This window comes from Lactuca sativa, chromosome 4 (assembly GCF_002870075.4).
Source record: "Lactuca sativa cultivar Salinas chromosome 4, Lsat_Salinas_v11, whole genome shotgun sequence".
Lineage (NCBI taxonomy): Eukaryota > Viridiplantae > Streptophyta > Magnoliopsida > Asterales > Asteraceae > Lactuca > Lactuca sativa.
In genome coordinates, this window is record NC_056626.2 from 169,513,886 (window position 1) to 169,531,630 (window position 17,745).

General features: G+C 33.3%; 2 protein-coding genes across 2 annotated transcripts; both read left to right on the plus strand.

The window, feature by feature from the left end:
• The first annotated feature begins 337 nt into the window (after positions 1-337).
• On the plus strand, positions 338-7,188 carry LOC111906854 (ABC transporter C family member 8). The gene is made up of 12 exons (XM_023902629.3): positions 338-572; positions 759-2,713; positions 2,794-3,114; positions 3,193-3,279; positions 3,622-4,206; positions 4,949-5,113; positions 5,216-5,510; positions 5,667-5,881; positions 6,027-6,332; positions 6,412-6,475; positions 6,568-6,807; positions 6,878-7,188. The coding sequence occupies exons 1-12, from the start codon at positions 548-550 to the stop codon at positions 6,973-6,975; spliced, it is 4,356 nt and encodes a 1,451-aa protein (XP_023758397.1). The 5' UTR covers positions 338-547; the 3' UTR covers positions 6,976-7,188.
• Positions 7,189-12,382: 5,194 nt separating this feature from the next.
• On the plus strand, positions 12,383-13,413 carry LOC111906855 (serine acetyltransferase 5). The gene has a single exon (XM_023902631.2). The coding sequence runs from the start codon at positions 12,446-12,448 to the stop codon at positions 13,328-13,330; it is 885 nt and encodes a 294-aa protein (XP_023758399.1). The 5' UTR covers positions 12,383-12,445; the 3' UTR covers positions 13,331-13,413.
• The last annotated feature ends 4,332 nt before the right edge of the window (positions 13,414-17,745 follow it).

The following is a 17,745-nucleotide window of genomic DNA, read 5'->3' on the forward strand; positions in this document are numbered from 1 at the left end:
AAAGCTACTTTTGAAGTTTTTATATAAGAAAAAAGAACTTTTTGGAAATGTCAGAAAATCCTGATTTTTGTAACTTTTCCAAAAAATACTTTTTAGTTTGAAAAGGTAAGTCAAACACCCCCTAATGGTTTATTGGTTTAATATTTAGCTCATGCACTTGTCTCCATATCATTGTATTATTGTTTGTAATTGTTAAATTTTAAGGGACCTATTTTTTTAGTTTTTGCCCTGGCCTCAAATGGGCCCTGCTTTTACAATAAACTAAAATATATCTTTTAAAAAGATTACGATATTTTTTTTTATAATAAATGCCAACGACTTATTTATTTATACAAAATTTAGAAGTTGGCTGAACACTTGCACATGTTGAGGCTGCGTATCCAAACTTCCAAACACCAGCATCGATCGTCGGCGTAATTTGTGTAATTTTACGGAGATGGAGAAGAGAAGATGAGCTCCTTATATACGCACACGTATTATAGAAGCTGATAGTCAAGAATGGAGAATATCGTTCTAAATTGAGCACACATAGAGATCGTTTACATCAATGGCGTCTCTGAGGAGTTTACTTGGTAACTTTTCATGTTTTGACGCCTATTGCATATCTTCTTGCATCAACTTGTTGCTAACTGTATGCAGTTTTTGAGAATTTCGTTTTTCGCTACGTATATCCTAATTTTTATATTAATTTTAGGTTTTCAGAGGCATAATTCCAAACTGCATGTGCTAATTGTTTCTTTACAACGGTGCATTTGCAGGTGGATGCATTTGTGAGGATGAATGTGATTTGCAATCACCAGGAAGTCAACGAATCATCTTAGATTTGTTGAACTTGCTGTTTGTCATCGTGTTCTGTTCGATTTTATTAGTTGTTTATCTGAAGAAATGTGGAGTAGGAGAGAATCGATACAGGAGAAGCGACTGGATTTCTGTAGCAGTCGCTATCTGCTGTTTTCTAACCGGCGGTGCTTATCTTGGCCATTGTTTATGGGAAGTGAGTGCTAGAACCAGGAGCTTCAGTTGTTCAGATTGGGTTATGAACATTGGTAGGGTACTTATATGGTTAACTTTGACAGTTTCATTGCTTGTAGAAAGATCAAAATTCATCAAAACGTTTGTCTCTGTTTGGTGGATGTTACTATTTGTGTTTATATCCACCATAGAAATCGAGAATTTAGTAGAGAAACACGGCATCTTAGTGTTGGAGGTTATAGAATGGATAGCTAGCTTCTTTCTTTTCTTCTGTGCTCTGAGAAATGGCAAAGAATTTGTCACTCAACAGGCACCAAACACCTTATTAGATCCTCTATTGGCCAACGAAACCAAGGAAGGGAACACAAATCAACTAAAAGAGCCTAGTTTTTTAAGCAAATTGGTATTTTCTTGGGTTAACCCTTTAATTTCCTTAGGTTATAGAAAGCCGCTAGTTCTTGAAGACATTCCCTCTCTAGCACCTAAAGACCAAGCTATAGTTGCCTATAACCAATTCAAAACAGCATGGGACTCACTTCAAAGGGAGAAGACCTCAAATGATGCTAACCTAATTGTCAGGGCATTAAAAAGAGTTTATTGTACTGAAATGGTATTGCTAGGAATTTATGCATTGCTTAGAACTATTGCAGTCATAGTTGGTCCATTGTTACTCTATGCCTTTGTTAACTATTCCAATCAAGAGATAGAAAATTTACAATATGGACTCCTATTAGTAGGATGCCTGATTGTAGTCAAGGCAGTTGAATCTTTATCTCAAAGACACTTCTTCTTTGATGCAAAAAGAACAGGCATGAGGATGAGATCAGCTTTAATGGTGGCAGTATATGAGAAACAACTCAAGCTTTCTAGTTTAGGGAGGAAAAGACATTCTACAGGCGAAGTTGTAAACTACATCGGTGTTGATGCATACAGAATGGGTGAATTCCCTTTATGGGTTCATGTAGCTTGGACTTCTTTCATCCAACTCTTTCTAGCCATTGGTGTCTTGTTCTCTGTAGTAGGAGTTGGTGTTCTCCCTGGATTAGTTCCTCTCCTCTTGTGTGGGCTTCTAAACGTGCCATTTGCAATAGCACTTCAGAAATGTCAACTTCAGTTTATGGTTGCTCAAGACAAGAGACTAAGATCAACTTCTGAGATCCTAAACAATATGAAGATCATTAAATTACAATCATGGGAAGAGAAATTCGAGGGTTTCATTGAGTCTTGTAGAGAAACTGAATTCAAATGGCTAAGTGAATCTCAATATAAAAAGGCTTATGGTTCAATTTTGTATTGGATGTCACCAACTATCATTTCTTCAGTCATTCTATTCGGGTGTGCATTTTTCAAGAGTGCCCCTTTGAATGCTGCCACAATTTTCACAATTTTGGCAACTTTAAGAACAATGTCTGAGCCAGTCAAATACTTTCCACAAGCTCTTTCAATGTTGATCCAGAGTAAAGTTTCATTCGATAGGATCAATTCCTTTCTGGTGGAGAACGAGCTAAAAAATGATGGGATCGGAATCATCCATTCCGACATTCAGAAACATTCAGGTACCTGTATCAGTATACAACATGGCAGTTTCAGTTGGGATCCAGAATCACCCTTTCCGACTCTAAAAAACATAAATATAGAAGTTACCAGGGGACAGAAAGTTGTAGTTTGTGGGCCAGTTGGTGCTGGAAAATCATCACTATTGTATGCTATACTCAGAGAAATAGCCAAAACTTCGGGAAATGTGAGTACACAAACAACTTTTTTTTAAATTTCACTATAATATGTAAACTTCTAAAGCTTATTGCTTTTTCTTGCAAGCAGGTGGATGTTTTTGGATCAATTGCTTATGTTAGTCAAGCTTCATGGATTCAAAGTGGGACAATTCGGGATAACATACTTTTTGGGAAGGCAATCGACACAATCAGATATGAGAATGCCATAAAATCATGTGCTCTAGACAAGGATATTAATGATTTCAAGCATGGTGATCTAACAGAAATAGGTCAAAGGGGACTTAATATGAGTGGTGGGCAAAAACAGAGGATTCAACTCGCCCGAGCAGTCTACAGTGATGCTGATATATATCTTCTTGATGACCCTTTCAGTGCTGTAGATGCTCATACAGCAGCAACTCTTTTTAATGTTAGCTTCTATAATTTCAATTCTTTTTTTGTCATGATTGTCTTTTTGGTAATTATATTTGAATTATTTAACTTTCAGGATTGTGTTATGACAGCTTTAAGGGAGAAAACAGTCATTCTCGTCACTCATCAAGTGGAGTTTCTCTCAGAGGTTGACAATATTCTGGTAATGAGAGGGTAATTAAAGTCCTTTTCACATATTTAGCATATTTTGGGTCTGTTTTGGTATGATGGAATGGAATCACAAAAGAATGGAACGAGCAAGGTAATGGAATGGGTCATTACATTCCATTGTCATGATTGGTTGGCTTGAAGTAATGGATTGAATCATTCAAACATGTTTGTTAAGTATAATTAGAAAACCAAATAAAATTTAATTGGTAAGTGAGGAAAAATATTATTTTATAAACATAAACTTTAATTTCATAAAGATATATTTCATTTCGTTTGATAAATATATTATATGTATTTTAATAGTAGTCTCATTATTTTCTGTTATTGATTTAAGGTGATGGAAGATGGTGAAATTACTCAATCGGGTCTCTACAATGAACTCATAAAGGCAGGGACAGCTTTTGAGCAGCTTGTGAATGCTCACAAGAATGTGATAACAGAATTGGAGTCTTCATCTTATGAAAAGAAAAACACCCCTCAAAAAGAAACAATTAGTTTAAACCTTAGAAATGAAATTAATGAAATATCAAAGTCAACCATACAGTTGACTGAAGAAGAAGAGAAGCCAATTGGTAATATTGGGTGGAAGCCTTTCTTGGATTACATTGTTATCTCAGAAGGTGGATGTTACTTGTTCTTGAGCCTGCTGACTCAGATTGTTTTTTCTGCTCTTCAGGCTGCAGCTAGTTATTGGCTAGCTTTTGCCATTAAAATTCCTACAATCAGCAGTTTCATGTTGATTGGTGTTTATGCATTAATTTCAACCACAAGTGCTTTTTTTGTTTTTTTGAGAGCTTTATTCACTACCCTTTTGGGATTACAAGCCTCTCAAGCCTTCTTCTCAAAGTTTACAAAGTCAATCTTCAAGGCACCCATGCTATTCTTTGACTCTACACCAGTTGGCCGGATTCTGACACGAGTAAGGCCTTGTTTCTATTTTTTTTTTCTGTCTGAATAAATTATTCTTAAAAAATATCTGAGAAAATGAGAGGAAAAAACAAATGTGGGAAAACTTTGTAAAATATTAAGACTTAATGGGGAAAGCCTCCTTTTACTCGGTTTCTTTATTAAGTCGTTCTTTCTGCATTAAAGTAAAAAAGAAACATCCGTAGCTTATCAGGTGAAGGGCATTTTTTTTTCTCTTCTTCCCATTAAGTTCTGTATAAAGTGGCTGAATGGGTAAAATGGTCCCATTCAGCCATTGTTTGAATACAAGCAAATGACCATTTAACCCTATTGTTTATTGGAAGTGATTTGTACACAACACTTTTTATCCATACACCACAATCTATGCTTTAGAGGGGTTGTACCATATGCAAAAAAGCATATAAATTGTTGTTTATGGATAAAAAATGTTGTGTACAAATCATTTCCCATTGTTTATAGACAGTATTTTATTTTGGACAGAGTGAATTATCTGAATACGAGCAAAATGACCATTTTACCCTTTTCTGTATGGATAAAGTACTGTATAGACAAAGTCTGTTTCTTTGGACTGAATGAACTGTCTGAATACCACAAACTGACCATCTTACTCTTTTGTTTATGTGATGTAAATGTGATTCATATGCAATTAAATTATTTAGCAACAAAGAAGTTTAGCATTTTAACATATTCACCAAACAAAAACAAGATTTTTACATCTCAAATTACTCCTGCAGGCATCAACAGATATGAGTGTAGTTGATTTTGACATACCCTTCTCGTTTGCTTTTGTGGTGATCTCTGGTATTGAATTGCTCACCACAATCACCATCATGGCATCAGTTACATGGCAAGTCCTCATTGTAGGCATCTTTGCTACAATAGCTACAAAGTATTTCCAGGTGAATTTTTACCTTTTTTAATTTTACTTTTACAAAACATAAAACAAAATCCATGTAAGTACATAACATATTCAATCTTCTTGGTGTCTACTCTACATACAGGGGTATTATCAACCATCTGCAAGAGAACTTATCAGAATCAATGGAACAACAAAAGCACCTGTGGTAAATTATGCATCCGAAACATCACAGGGGGTGGCTACAATAAGGGCGTTTAAAAAAGAAAAAATGTTTTTCAAAAACTATTTAAAGCTAGTAGATATTGATGCAAGCACTTTCATTTTCACAAACGCGACATTGGAATGGTTGGTGTTGAGGGCAGAAGCACTTCAAAATCTGACACTTTTTACAGCTGCTTTTTTCCTGGTTTTACTTCCAAAGGGTTATATTCCTCCAGGTATTCATTTTCCTATTTTATATATATATATATATATATATATATATATATATATATATATATATATATATATATATATATATATATATATATATATATTAAAACTTTGTTATCATAAGTTTTAAATCAAATTAACTTATTTAATTTTTTTTTTAGGGTTAGTTGGGCTTTCCCTTTCGTATGCATTGGCGCTTACAAATGCCCATGTGTTTTTAACACGATGGTATTGTAGTCTGTCCAATTATGTCATTTCAGTAGAAAGGATAAAACAATATATGCATATTCCACCAGAGCCTCCAGCAATTGTGGAGGATAATAGGCCACCACTTTCATGGCCTTCAAAGGGTAGAATCGTCCTTCAGGATGTCAAGGTCAGCTCACTTGCATAAAACTAACAAAATGCTTTTCTATAGCCTACATGATTTTGGCTAAAGTTGCACAGATACCATTAAGACTAGTTTCAATTTTGGACTATTTTGCCCATCTGTAATTAATATTGTTGGGTGTGTGTTTCAGATTAGGTATCGGCCAAATGCGCCACTGGTTTTGAAAGGAATCAGTTGCACCTTCAAGGAAGGGACACGAGTAGGGATTGTTGGAAGGACAGGAAGTGGCAAAACTACCCTTATAACTGCTCTTTTTCGTTTAGTAGAACCTGATAGTGGAAGAATTTATATAGATGGTTTGGACATTTGTTCCATAGGCTTAAAGGACCTCAGAATGAAACTCAGTGTCATCCCTCAAGAACCTACCCTTTTCAAGGGTAGCATACGAACAAATCTTGACCCCTTAGGACTTCACTCCGATCATGACATATGGGAGGTAAAAAAAATATATAAATGAAAATTTATATTTAATTTTCCGAAAACTTTTTTATTAATTTGACTGAATCTTTCTTCAGGCATTGGAGAAATGCCAGCTTAAGAGTACCATTAGCAGTCTCCCAAACTGTTTAGATTCATCTGGTAACAACACTGTAGAATTCAAATTCCAATTCCAATTCCAATTCCATCAGATTCTAATATTTAAATGTTTTTTTTTTTTTTTGGTACAATAGTGAGTGATGAAGGAGAAAACTGGAGTATGGGTCAACGACAACTGTTCTGTTTAGGAAGAGTGTTGCTTAGGCGAAACAAGATCTTAATTCTTGATGAAGCAACTGCATCTATTGATTCAGACACAGATGCCACTGTACAAAGGATTATAAGGCAAGAATTCTCAAGTTGCACTGTTGTAACAGTTGCTCATAGGATTCCAACTGTTATAGACAGTGACATGGTCATGGTCCTCTCCTCTGGTATGTAGTATCTTATTTGTAAAATGACACAATTACCCTCTACAAAATAGTAAAATTTCATGTATAATAGGTGAAATGATGGAATATGATGAGCCATCGAAGCTAATGGAGTCGGATTCTTATTTCTCAAAGCTTGTTGCTGAGTACTGGTCCAGCTGCAGGAGATGATCCATGGGTAGTTTCTTTTCAACTTAAAAGTAAAAATAAAATTTCTTATTATTCGTTATATGTATGTATATGTATGTGTATATATGTATACATATATCTGTTAATTCATTATTCTTTATGAAGATTTGAACCTGGTAGTAGATGATAATAATGGAAATCTGGAAGAATAATATGCAAGTTATACAAAAATTTCAAAAGGGTATTTTGGGTACTTGTAGTAGATGTTAACCCACAAGAATAATCGTTACTGCATGATTGGGTGAAACTCATTGTCGTTCTTAAGTTTTTTTTTTTATTAATTATTGTAGTATAATAGAGGGTATTTTAGGCACTTTAGTTGTCCATCTTTTCTTGTCGGTTAACAAGTTAACATATTTAATCATTTTCTTAAATGACTTGCTTGTTGTGTATCCTTCAAGTTATAAGACTAGGTTAATGTCGGTTACACAGAATTAAAATTATGTAAAAAGAAAATTTACAAATATTTTTTTAACAGTAACTATTTCATTGGAATTAACTATTAAATAATAGTTCATATACTAAATTAAAAATTGGATATAAAATATTGCTATTATTTTGAACCATATGATAAAAAAGACATCATTTAGTATTGTTATATTATGAATTTAATTCACAAAATAAAATTCAAATCCTGATTTCGATATCATCTATTCGTGAGCTACCCATGAACAAAAAATATGTATATTCTATTTAATATTGTTTCTTTAACTATTATTATAGTTAAATGGTTTTAAAGCTGCAACTTTGATCATTTTCTATTTTGATCATGATAGTTTAGTGAAATTTGATTTGATGTAATTTCTAACTATTGTTATTATTAATTTATTATCTAAGTAAAAACTAGCCTTTTGGATATTCTAAAATTATTTAAAACAATAGCTTTTAGACATTTTTAGCTTATCTCACATTTATACTTTATTTAAATTAACAAATTAAATACATTGGGTAAGGATTCGAAGAACAAGTATTAAAGATAAATATATAAAGAAGGTCAACACATTTTCGAAAAAATACAAACTAAATGATTGGAAATAAATATTTATCTTGAACTATATAAAAACAAAAACCACTATTGTAATATATACACAAATAATTATTTGTATTGATAAATAATATAAAATATAAATATTCAGACGTTTCATTATATATTTTTTTAAAAAGTCTAATTGGTTATATACATTGAGGCATTGCTTGATTTGAAAATGTAGTCTTTTTCCACATTTTTAGAATATATGGACCAAAATTCTACAGTGTTCTAAAAGATTTTAAATATGCATATTTGTTCGTTATTTTTGTAGGCTACATAACCAATAAACCATAGATATGGATACTTGTGTCGCAATCATCATCAAAACTTGTGCATACCTGAAAATTAAAATACAAGGATACATGATCACAAACTTGATCACCAAAAAGAAAATTGATATTTCTCATTTTATTACAGTCCCTTTCTGTGTGGATTGTCATCACATTCAGGTCTTATGTATGTACTGTCTTCTGAAACAAACAATTATTTTTTTGAAATATTTGCCCGCCTGCAACATAACTGATCAAAAAGATCTATAAAAAAAACAAACACCACCTGTGAATCAAGAAACTTTCTTTTATAATATTGTTTCTTGAATAAAATGTCTCATGGAAAAATAGAAATATATACTAAATAACATAGTGAGGTCAGTCATTACTATTCAACCATTCATTACTATTTAACGTTATAATTTTTAATAAAACAATTAAAATGGAGTTTTTAACATATTTCTCAAAATGGCCATATTGTTCAAAATTTCACATTTTGACTAGGGTTTGGATTTTAAAGTAAATGCTACCTTTTTCTTGAAATGGCAAATGCGTTAATATTAGATCAAAAACCCAAACCATTAGCAAGAAGCTACGGAGAGAAACGCAAGGGAAAACAAAACAGGCAATTTACAAGCACAAACCAAAACAAAACCAAACGGTCAAAAGAAATGATTTTCATCCATCAAATGGGGAACACATCCAATCAGTCCAGTTCCTTCTTATATTACCCTTATACTTAAACCAATCAAAAGTTTGTGCAATAATAAGATCTGACGTTCTTGTAGAAGAAACATTGCTTTTGTTGAATTTTTTTTTTATTTCGGGCTAACCAAATATTCTAAAGTGAGGAGTAGAGAATCGCGATAAGTGAGAGTCTTTTCTTTGGGTAATTTCTCCGGGAAGTAGCAAAATCAACCAATTTCCAAACGTTTGCAAGTTGAACACCTTGTATCTCATGTCACCTAAAGATTCAAAACCATACTGTTTTAGAGAAATTGCATTCCATTAGAAGATGAGAAACATATTCATCTTCCTGCCCACATAATTGACAACACAAATGTTGGACCAAAATGCCCCGCATCAGATGTTTTTCTAGAATAATATTTTGATATTAAAACCGAGGACTAGAGACAAAAGACCGTTGGGATCAATGTTGTGAATGGAAAGACATTTGAGAGCCTTATCAATGTTCCTCCGCGCTGGATGTATTCATTCTTCCCAACGAATGCTATCAATTACATCAACCCATAGATGTCCTTGCTCGTTTTAAGTCTCCACCACCACTTGACTAGGAGTGCAATGTGTTGAGTATATAATGATCCAACTCCCAGACCACCTAATTTTTCCCAACAACTATCTTGAACCAATCCACCCAATGAATCTTTTTTTTTTCATCATTCCCACCCCATAGAAATTGCCATCTCATTTTTTTTCCAAAGAATCTAAAATACCTTGGGGATCCTTAAACAAGGAAAAATAATAGGCGGGGAGGCTATTAAAAACAGATTTTACGAGAGTCAGTCTACTACCAAAAGACAGCGTGTTTGCTTTCCATAAAGAATGTTTAGCCTGAAACTTATATAGAACTGGTTTCTAGTTCTTTTTATGTAGCATATCGGCACCCACTAGAACTCCGAGATAAATGCTATCCTAAAAAGACATTGTTTTTAGTAAATGATGACTTTGGTGTGAACATAAAGTTATGATAATGTTATGTGTAAATTTTTTAGGAGACAGACAATATTTACAAATTATATATGTTAGAAAGGTATTTTGGCTGAGGGGATTGAACATTTTGAGTAAGTTATTAGTAGAAGAGTGGAAATGCGTTCTAGATCAAGTGACTTAAGCTTCAAAATCTACACACACAGAGAAAGAAATCAACCATTTTATATACGTGGTATTCAAGATAAGTTATTAGTTTATTGTACCGATAAGTGTTCCTTTGGTTACTCACATCTTTCGATCTAGATTAAAGATTGTGAGTATTTTGAGTGGTTTGTACCTGACAATTGGTACAAGTAGAAATTTTGGAAAATACACAAGCAATTGAAATGAGATAATCGAATAACATCCTAACGAACAAAGTGTTTAAAAACCAACTTAAGCAAACAATTATAGTCTAGCATTCTTTTATTAGGGTTTTGATATTCTGTGTTGCTTTCATTGCTTTTGGTGTTTTTGTTATTTTGATATTGTATAATTATAATCATATGAGGACATTACCCTAATTGGTTGAATGTCATTATAATTGGAAGTTTGGAATAGGTATGTAGGTCTTTGTATGTTTTGATATGACGAATGAAAATAAAACAGTTTCCTTTTATATGAAAATGATTGATTGTGGTTTGGCTTCAAAATAAATAATATGCTTTTTACCATTATATAATGTATTGCCAAAAATATACCAAACATGTCACATAACGCAACCAAGTTCCAGTCGAGTTCACGACATTCCAATAAAATAGTTCCATATAACTTCCAATTGAGTTTATGACATTCCATGTCAATGCAATTTATACCTTTAGGGAGTGTTTGATATGTAGTATAGAACCGGCTACACTAGACAAGACCCAATTGACTATTTATATAACGTTTGACAAAAACAGAATGAGTCTGAACAAAATTTCATAAACTATTTCTATTCTTTTAGGGTATAATACTTATAAGTATATATATCCTTAAAAACTTTACTAAAATTATAATAACTTTATTAAAAAAGAGTGGTCTCTCTTTCATAGATTGGATTTGCTTTTTTTTTTTTTGGTCAATTGCTATCGGTAAACTTTAAGAAAAAAAAATTAAGATTGTATGTGGAATAGATGATTATCGGTCATCATGAATAAGAATGATAAGATGTATTGCGTTTGTAAAGAAAAAAAAAAAATATGATAAGAAAAAATATTACAAGAGGAAGAGAAGGTGTGGGGCAAAGAAAGAAAAAACACTAGAACAAAAATAAAATAAGGAGAATAGGCATTATTTTAAGGTATTTTTGTCAAATATTTCTAATTGTTCCACATTTTTGGATGAGACTAAAATATTAACAATTAGTCCCATTTGACTTAGTCAATAACCTCTTTAGTTCTTGTTCCATTCCTACTAAATACCCTTTGAACAACATTGTTCCGTTTTATTCGGTTCTGTTTGTTTCTATTTCATCCACTAAATGTTACATTAATGGTGGAGGTGGCACACATGGTGCTTAAAAAACCGCTTATTGAATTCATTAACTCTCACTTGCTGTCAAACATGGTAATCAAGACATATCACATATGCTTAGTGACTGTTCGACGAAGGTCTTTGAGTTCTGAGGTTGGTAAGGCCTCATAAATCTTTAAACGAAAAATTGAAGTCCAACATTGTAACACCCCTCCTTAGGGGCCCATTTGTAAAACATTTTCAAAACAAAGTTTAAACTCTTAAAGTTCAAAAGTTTCAAGTTTTGATGTGGAGAAGTTTATCAATCCCAAAATTATAATTAAAGTTTCAAATTGTTCATTATGTATTATAACAAAGGTTAAGTTCCCCACAAGCTAGGGTATTCTAAAATCCATGTTATCTTCTAAACACCAAGTTTCTCAATTTGAACATACATTCAAAATAAATTAAGACATAAAATGTCTAATAAATTACCCGAGGAAAAGGATACAAAGGAAATATGTCATGTCTACTCACAATATGTATCGTTGTATGTTCAACACTAGTCGATGACAGTCTTTCTGGACGGATGTTAGGTTACATAAGGTTTGACCCTTCACCCATATATATTTCCTGATTATCAACTGGGATACCTCTTTTTAAGGTTATATAGTTTAGAGGTTTATTAATAAAATTGTTTTATGAAAACATAACTTAAATAAAAAAATCTAACTTTTATTATTTGATAGTTAATATTTAATAACTTAATATAATTAGATATTCAAAAACTCATGGATAAGGTTTAAAATGTCAATATGCTCCATACCATGGTATTTAAAATACAAAATAAAAGTATGGGACGAAGGGCATTAAAGTAAAAGAACAATAATACCTGATTAGTGAATGGTATATGCTGTATCATTTTATACTATGACCGTACAATAATCCGGTTTGGGCCACACCCACACCCACCCACCCACATATTCACACACACTTCCGCCATCTCAAGATGCCGGTTCAAGAACGGAACGCCACATCGCAGTCCACAATGTCATCATCGTCTCCACAAACCGCCGTCAACGGCAGAGATAACGAATGTGACTGGGTCTGGAATGAAATCAAAGCTGAAGCTCGCCGCGACGCCGAATCGGAACCAGCCCTCGCCAGTTACCTCTACTCCACCATCATCTCCCACTCATCTCTCACACGCTCTCTCTCTTTCCATTTAGGAAACAAACTCTGCTCCTCCACTCTCCTCTCCACCCTCCTCTACGATCTTTTCCTCAACACCTTCTCCTCCGACCCATCTCTCCTCTCCGCCACCGTCGCCGACCTACGCGCCGCCCGTCAACGAGACCCTGCCTGCATCTCCTTCGCTCACTGCTTATTAAACTACAAAGGCTTTTTAGCGATCCAAGCCCATCGTGTTGCCCATAGACTTTGGGCTTTAAACCGGAAGCCTATAGCACTTGCGTTGCACTCACGCATAGCGGATGTTTTCGCGGTGGATATCCACCCTGCTGCTAGGGTTGGGAAAGGGATTTTGTTGGATCACGCAACCGGTGTTGTGATTGGGGAAACGGCGGTAGTTGGGAACAACGTATCGATTTTGCATCATGTGACGTTAGGTGGCACCGGAAAGGTAGGTGGCGATAGGCATCCGAAGATTGGGGATGGAGTTTTGATCGGTGCTGGTGCGACGGTTTTGGGGAATGTGAAGATCGGAGAAGGGGCGAAGATTGGGGCGGGGTCACTGGTGATGATTGATGTTCCACCGAGGACGACGGCGGTTGGAAATCCGGCGAGATTGGTTGGTGGGCAAGAGCAACCGAAGGTGCACGAGGATGTGCCTGGTGAGACGATGGATCATACGTCGTTTATCTATGTGATTTGAGGTTTGTTTTAGATTTACTGTAATCTGGTATTACTATGATTGTGATTAGGGTTTTGATTATTCATGGCTAAAATTCATGGGAACCATCGCTAAATTCACAAGTAATGTTCTTTTTATTTTATACTTCAACATATTTTCTATCTTAAAATTTGTCATGAAATGACCGATTAAATAAAAGAAAAATTGTTTGTTGGTATGCTGTACACACAATGATTTAAAGTTTTATTTTTGGGATGTCGATTAAACTAACCATTTAAAAAGATGGTTACTAACAAAAATGACTAATTATTTATTTTTGTGATAACGATCTATTTTGGAAACGTTAGTTCGTAGTACCATTCAGAATTCCCGACTCTATCATTACGAAGTAAGATAACTAGTTGTGTTTTGGTGATTATTGTAAATCCAAGCCTAAGCTCTGTATTTTCTAATACATTAGCATATACCCGAATACGTTACAATTAAAAAAGGCAATAAATCAATTTGTATGTATATATATGAGACTTGCTATATAAATATTAGGGTCAATGAACTTGAAAGGAACGAACTTTCGTCTTTGTTCACATTAAGGTAATAACTAGAAAGTAATGAACTTTGGTCTTTGTTCACATTAAGGTAATCATGTTTTTTTCGTACACATTTGACCATTGAACTTGTTTGACCGGTTCATAATAAGGTAATATGAGTGGTAATAAGCGGTAACATTACTCTATTATGAACAGGTCAAACAGTTTACTGGTCATATGTGTACGAAAAAACATGGCTACCTAAACATTGACAAAAACCAAAGGTCCTTGCCTATTTTGGTAATATTTGGTTCTTTATGTTAATTGCAAGTAGTCATAAGATCCATTGACGTGATATGAAATTGGGTTGTTCGGTCTTTGTGTATGAGGAGATAGTCAAGTCTTGGGCTAACCCAGTTTAGGCCCATCTAGTTAGGGTTTAGGTTGTATACGCTTAAGGGGCTAAACTATATGTGCTTTAAACACCTAGCAACACAGTCTAGCCCATGACTAGCCACGACTGAATTGGGTTAGACCAAGCCTAACCTAATTATTCATTGGGTGTTGTAGCCTGATTCCAGAGCACAGTCCTTGAGAGGGTTCTTGTCCAGAATTACCAAAACGGGTAATAAATTTTGGTTTTTGTCCATATTTAGGTAATCATGATTTTTTTTTCATACATATTTGACAAATAAACTTGTTTGACATGTTCATAATAAAATAATATTACCGTAATTACAAGTCATAATACCTTATTTTAAACACGTCAAACAAGTTTAATGGTTAAATATAAACAAAAAAAAACATAATTACCTAAATGTGAACAAAGACCAAAATTAATTATCTTTTTAGGTCATTAACCCTAAAAATTATCATATACTTTATGATATTAACCATAAACAAGACATACTACTTGTTTTAGGAAGACATATAACAACATAAATAACTAAGAAAATATTTTTATACTAACCTTTTCTTTACTAAGCTTTCTTTTCCTTTTCTTCCCTCTCATTCCTTCCTAGAAAAAACTTAGAACAAGGCCTTTGGGTATGTCTAACTTGTTTTAACACAAAAAGCCATAAATATATGGTACTAAAAAATGTTTGTGCATACAAATGCTAAAAAGAATGTTTGTGCATACAAATACTAAAAAAAAGTCTTTCGAGTACACACACTACAAATTCGAAACAAACATTTATGTTCTGAATACAATAAACTATTTTGGAACGGGTATCTGTGACGTTTTGTTTTGGGGTGCTTTATAGATAGAACTAAAAGAACTAACTAATAATGAAGTTTTGGGGTGTTTTATAGATGGAACTAAAAGAACTAACTAATAACGAAATAAATTATGATATAAAACCATTATTTGCTGTCACTTTAACAAATAGACAATGAATTGAACATTGGGTGGAAGGAGTCCCTTCAAACCCACATGTCATCTAGACGTAACATTAGCTTTTATATTCTTTCTCACTTTCATCTTTTCTAACTTACAACAAATGAAAATTCATTCTTCTTAATCGACATCATTGAATACAACTTATTATGCATATGGTATAAGTGAGAGAAGAAAAAGAGAGTGGGAGCAATTGGTTCATGAATCCGCTCAACATGCATCTTTTGCGATACCACAAGGGAGTGAATGATTTTCCTTATGGTACTGTCACTTCCATATACAACCCACTACTCTCCTACACGATTCTATGCACCCTAAAGTTAGTAGAAATTTCTTAAGAAGGAATGATATTAATGAAAATGAAATCAACATTAACTAAGTCTCGGATTGGTTGATCCGGATTAGTCCGAAAAAGGATTAACTTTATGTCAATTCAACTACTTTATGTCATGTCTCGGTCATCCAAATAATTCTAATTTTTTGACATCTTAGATTTCAGACTACATTTACGTCAAATTTTACCAATTTCAAGACAAACATTATTACTTCGGAATGTTATGTTCCAAACAAGTTAGGTTATTTTTAAAAATGAATTAGTTTTGTTAATTACTTTCTTTCAGGCAGTCAAATAAATATCCAATATCCCTTTATTTATTGCAGCATAATAAATATGCTTCAAATAATCTTTTAATGACGATATTTATATAAAAAATAGATTTAAAAAAAAGAAATTAATAGACTATACATGTCATGAATTTATATGATTTTATATGAGTAGGAAAATAATTAGCAAAATTATAGGATGATATTTAATTTTTCCATATGTCAGCATACATTACATACATATGCTAATTTATTTCTAAACTATTACTTTTTTTTCTCAAGCTGAGATACTAGAGCATTTCAACCCATTCCCATTCTTCATTATTTTTCCCACTTTCTTTCTCATTCCTCTGCAACCCTACTGTTTTTATTCTCAGTTTTGGGGGAAATGAATTATAACACCATATTTGGTGTTATACTATTCATTTCCTCCAAAATTGGGATAAACTTTGAGTTGTCGGTTTTACTCATTCATTTTATATATTTATATGTTTCTAGTTTTTTTAATCTACTAATTATTATTTAAATGTAATATTTAATACTTATAATATTGTGTTATATATTAAATTATATTAATTAATTATAAATATAAAGTTTGTTTTTGTTTAACAAATTATATACATATATTATATACTAACACGTCTTGGAACAGTAAATTTCTCAACATTTAGACTTTTACCACATCAATTTGTAAGAAGCTACAATTTCGTCCTTATACATTTACAACATCTTAACACGGACTATCAGATTGTAAAATCCACGTACATTCTTTTTCATTCGTCTCCAACTGTGATCGTTTGAGTCTCCCATCGACTTCTCGTCCAAAAATAGAGGAATTGGAGACTGTGATCTTTTGATTCTCCCACCGAATCTCATCCGAAAATAGAGGATTACAATCTCATCCAACAAGAAAGGAAATCGATTCCTCAGTGACAACCTCCTACGCTCTATTGCCGCCGCCCGCAACGAACCGCTTCTACCCTGTATGTTGTTGGTTCTTTCAATTACCTTATGGTTTTTCTTCAATTGCCCATATTTCTAATCCTTCTGTGTTATTGAGTGACGTCTCTGACTGTTTGGTTTTGCCAATCGACGATTTCCGTCCAACGAATCAGGATTCGATTTCTGTCTTACCACCAACAAAAAACTTCAGCCTGTGAGGAATTAGATATGTTGGTTCTTTCAATTTCCTTATTATTTTGGTTCAAGTGCTCCTATTTCTAACCCTTTGTGTTCGTGAGCGATGTCTCCGAGTTTTTGGGTTTGACTATCAATATCCCGTCCAAGAATCATGATTCAAATTCTGTCACCAACCACGCCTGCCATCAATTTCCGCCACTAAACGCCTGTTCTATGTTAATGTTTACAATTCAGTATGTCTAATATTGTTTTCTGTATAATTGATCTTTGTTCTGTTTTTGTTAAACGAAGCCTCCTACTCTTATTTTAGGAAAAAAAAATTACAAGTTAATCTCATTTTAATCGTGGTAGCATAGTTCTGACCAAATATCTTTGCTATTTTAAGAACCCTTTCTGTGAAGACCATGGTAGTATCTGATTTCCCATGCTTGGCCTCCGTAGACATAAGAACCTGTTTATCTTTCAAATATACAATTGTATGACCTGATGGCAAGTGATCAAATGCAAGAAAAATATTAATCTATGGGAATAACACAAAAAAAGACATTATAAACTTATCTATATTCATGTTGAAACCATGTGTTTTTAATATCTTGAATAGTAACAACCCAATTATTTGACCTAAATCGTGAAACAACCTTGCTCAGAATACCATCATTGTGGAATCACAAAGGATTAAGATCCTTCAACCAATTGGTCGGCAGGATTCTAATCCTTTCTAAATTTTTGCTTGCTTTGGGTATCAGTTAAAGCATATAAAAGTAATA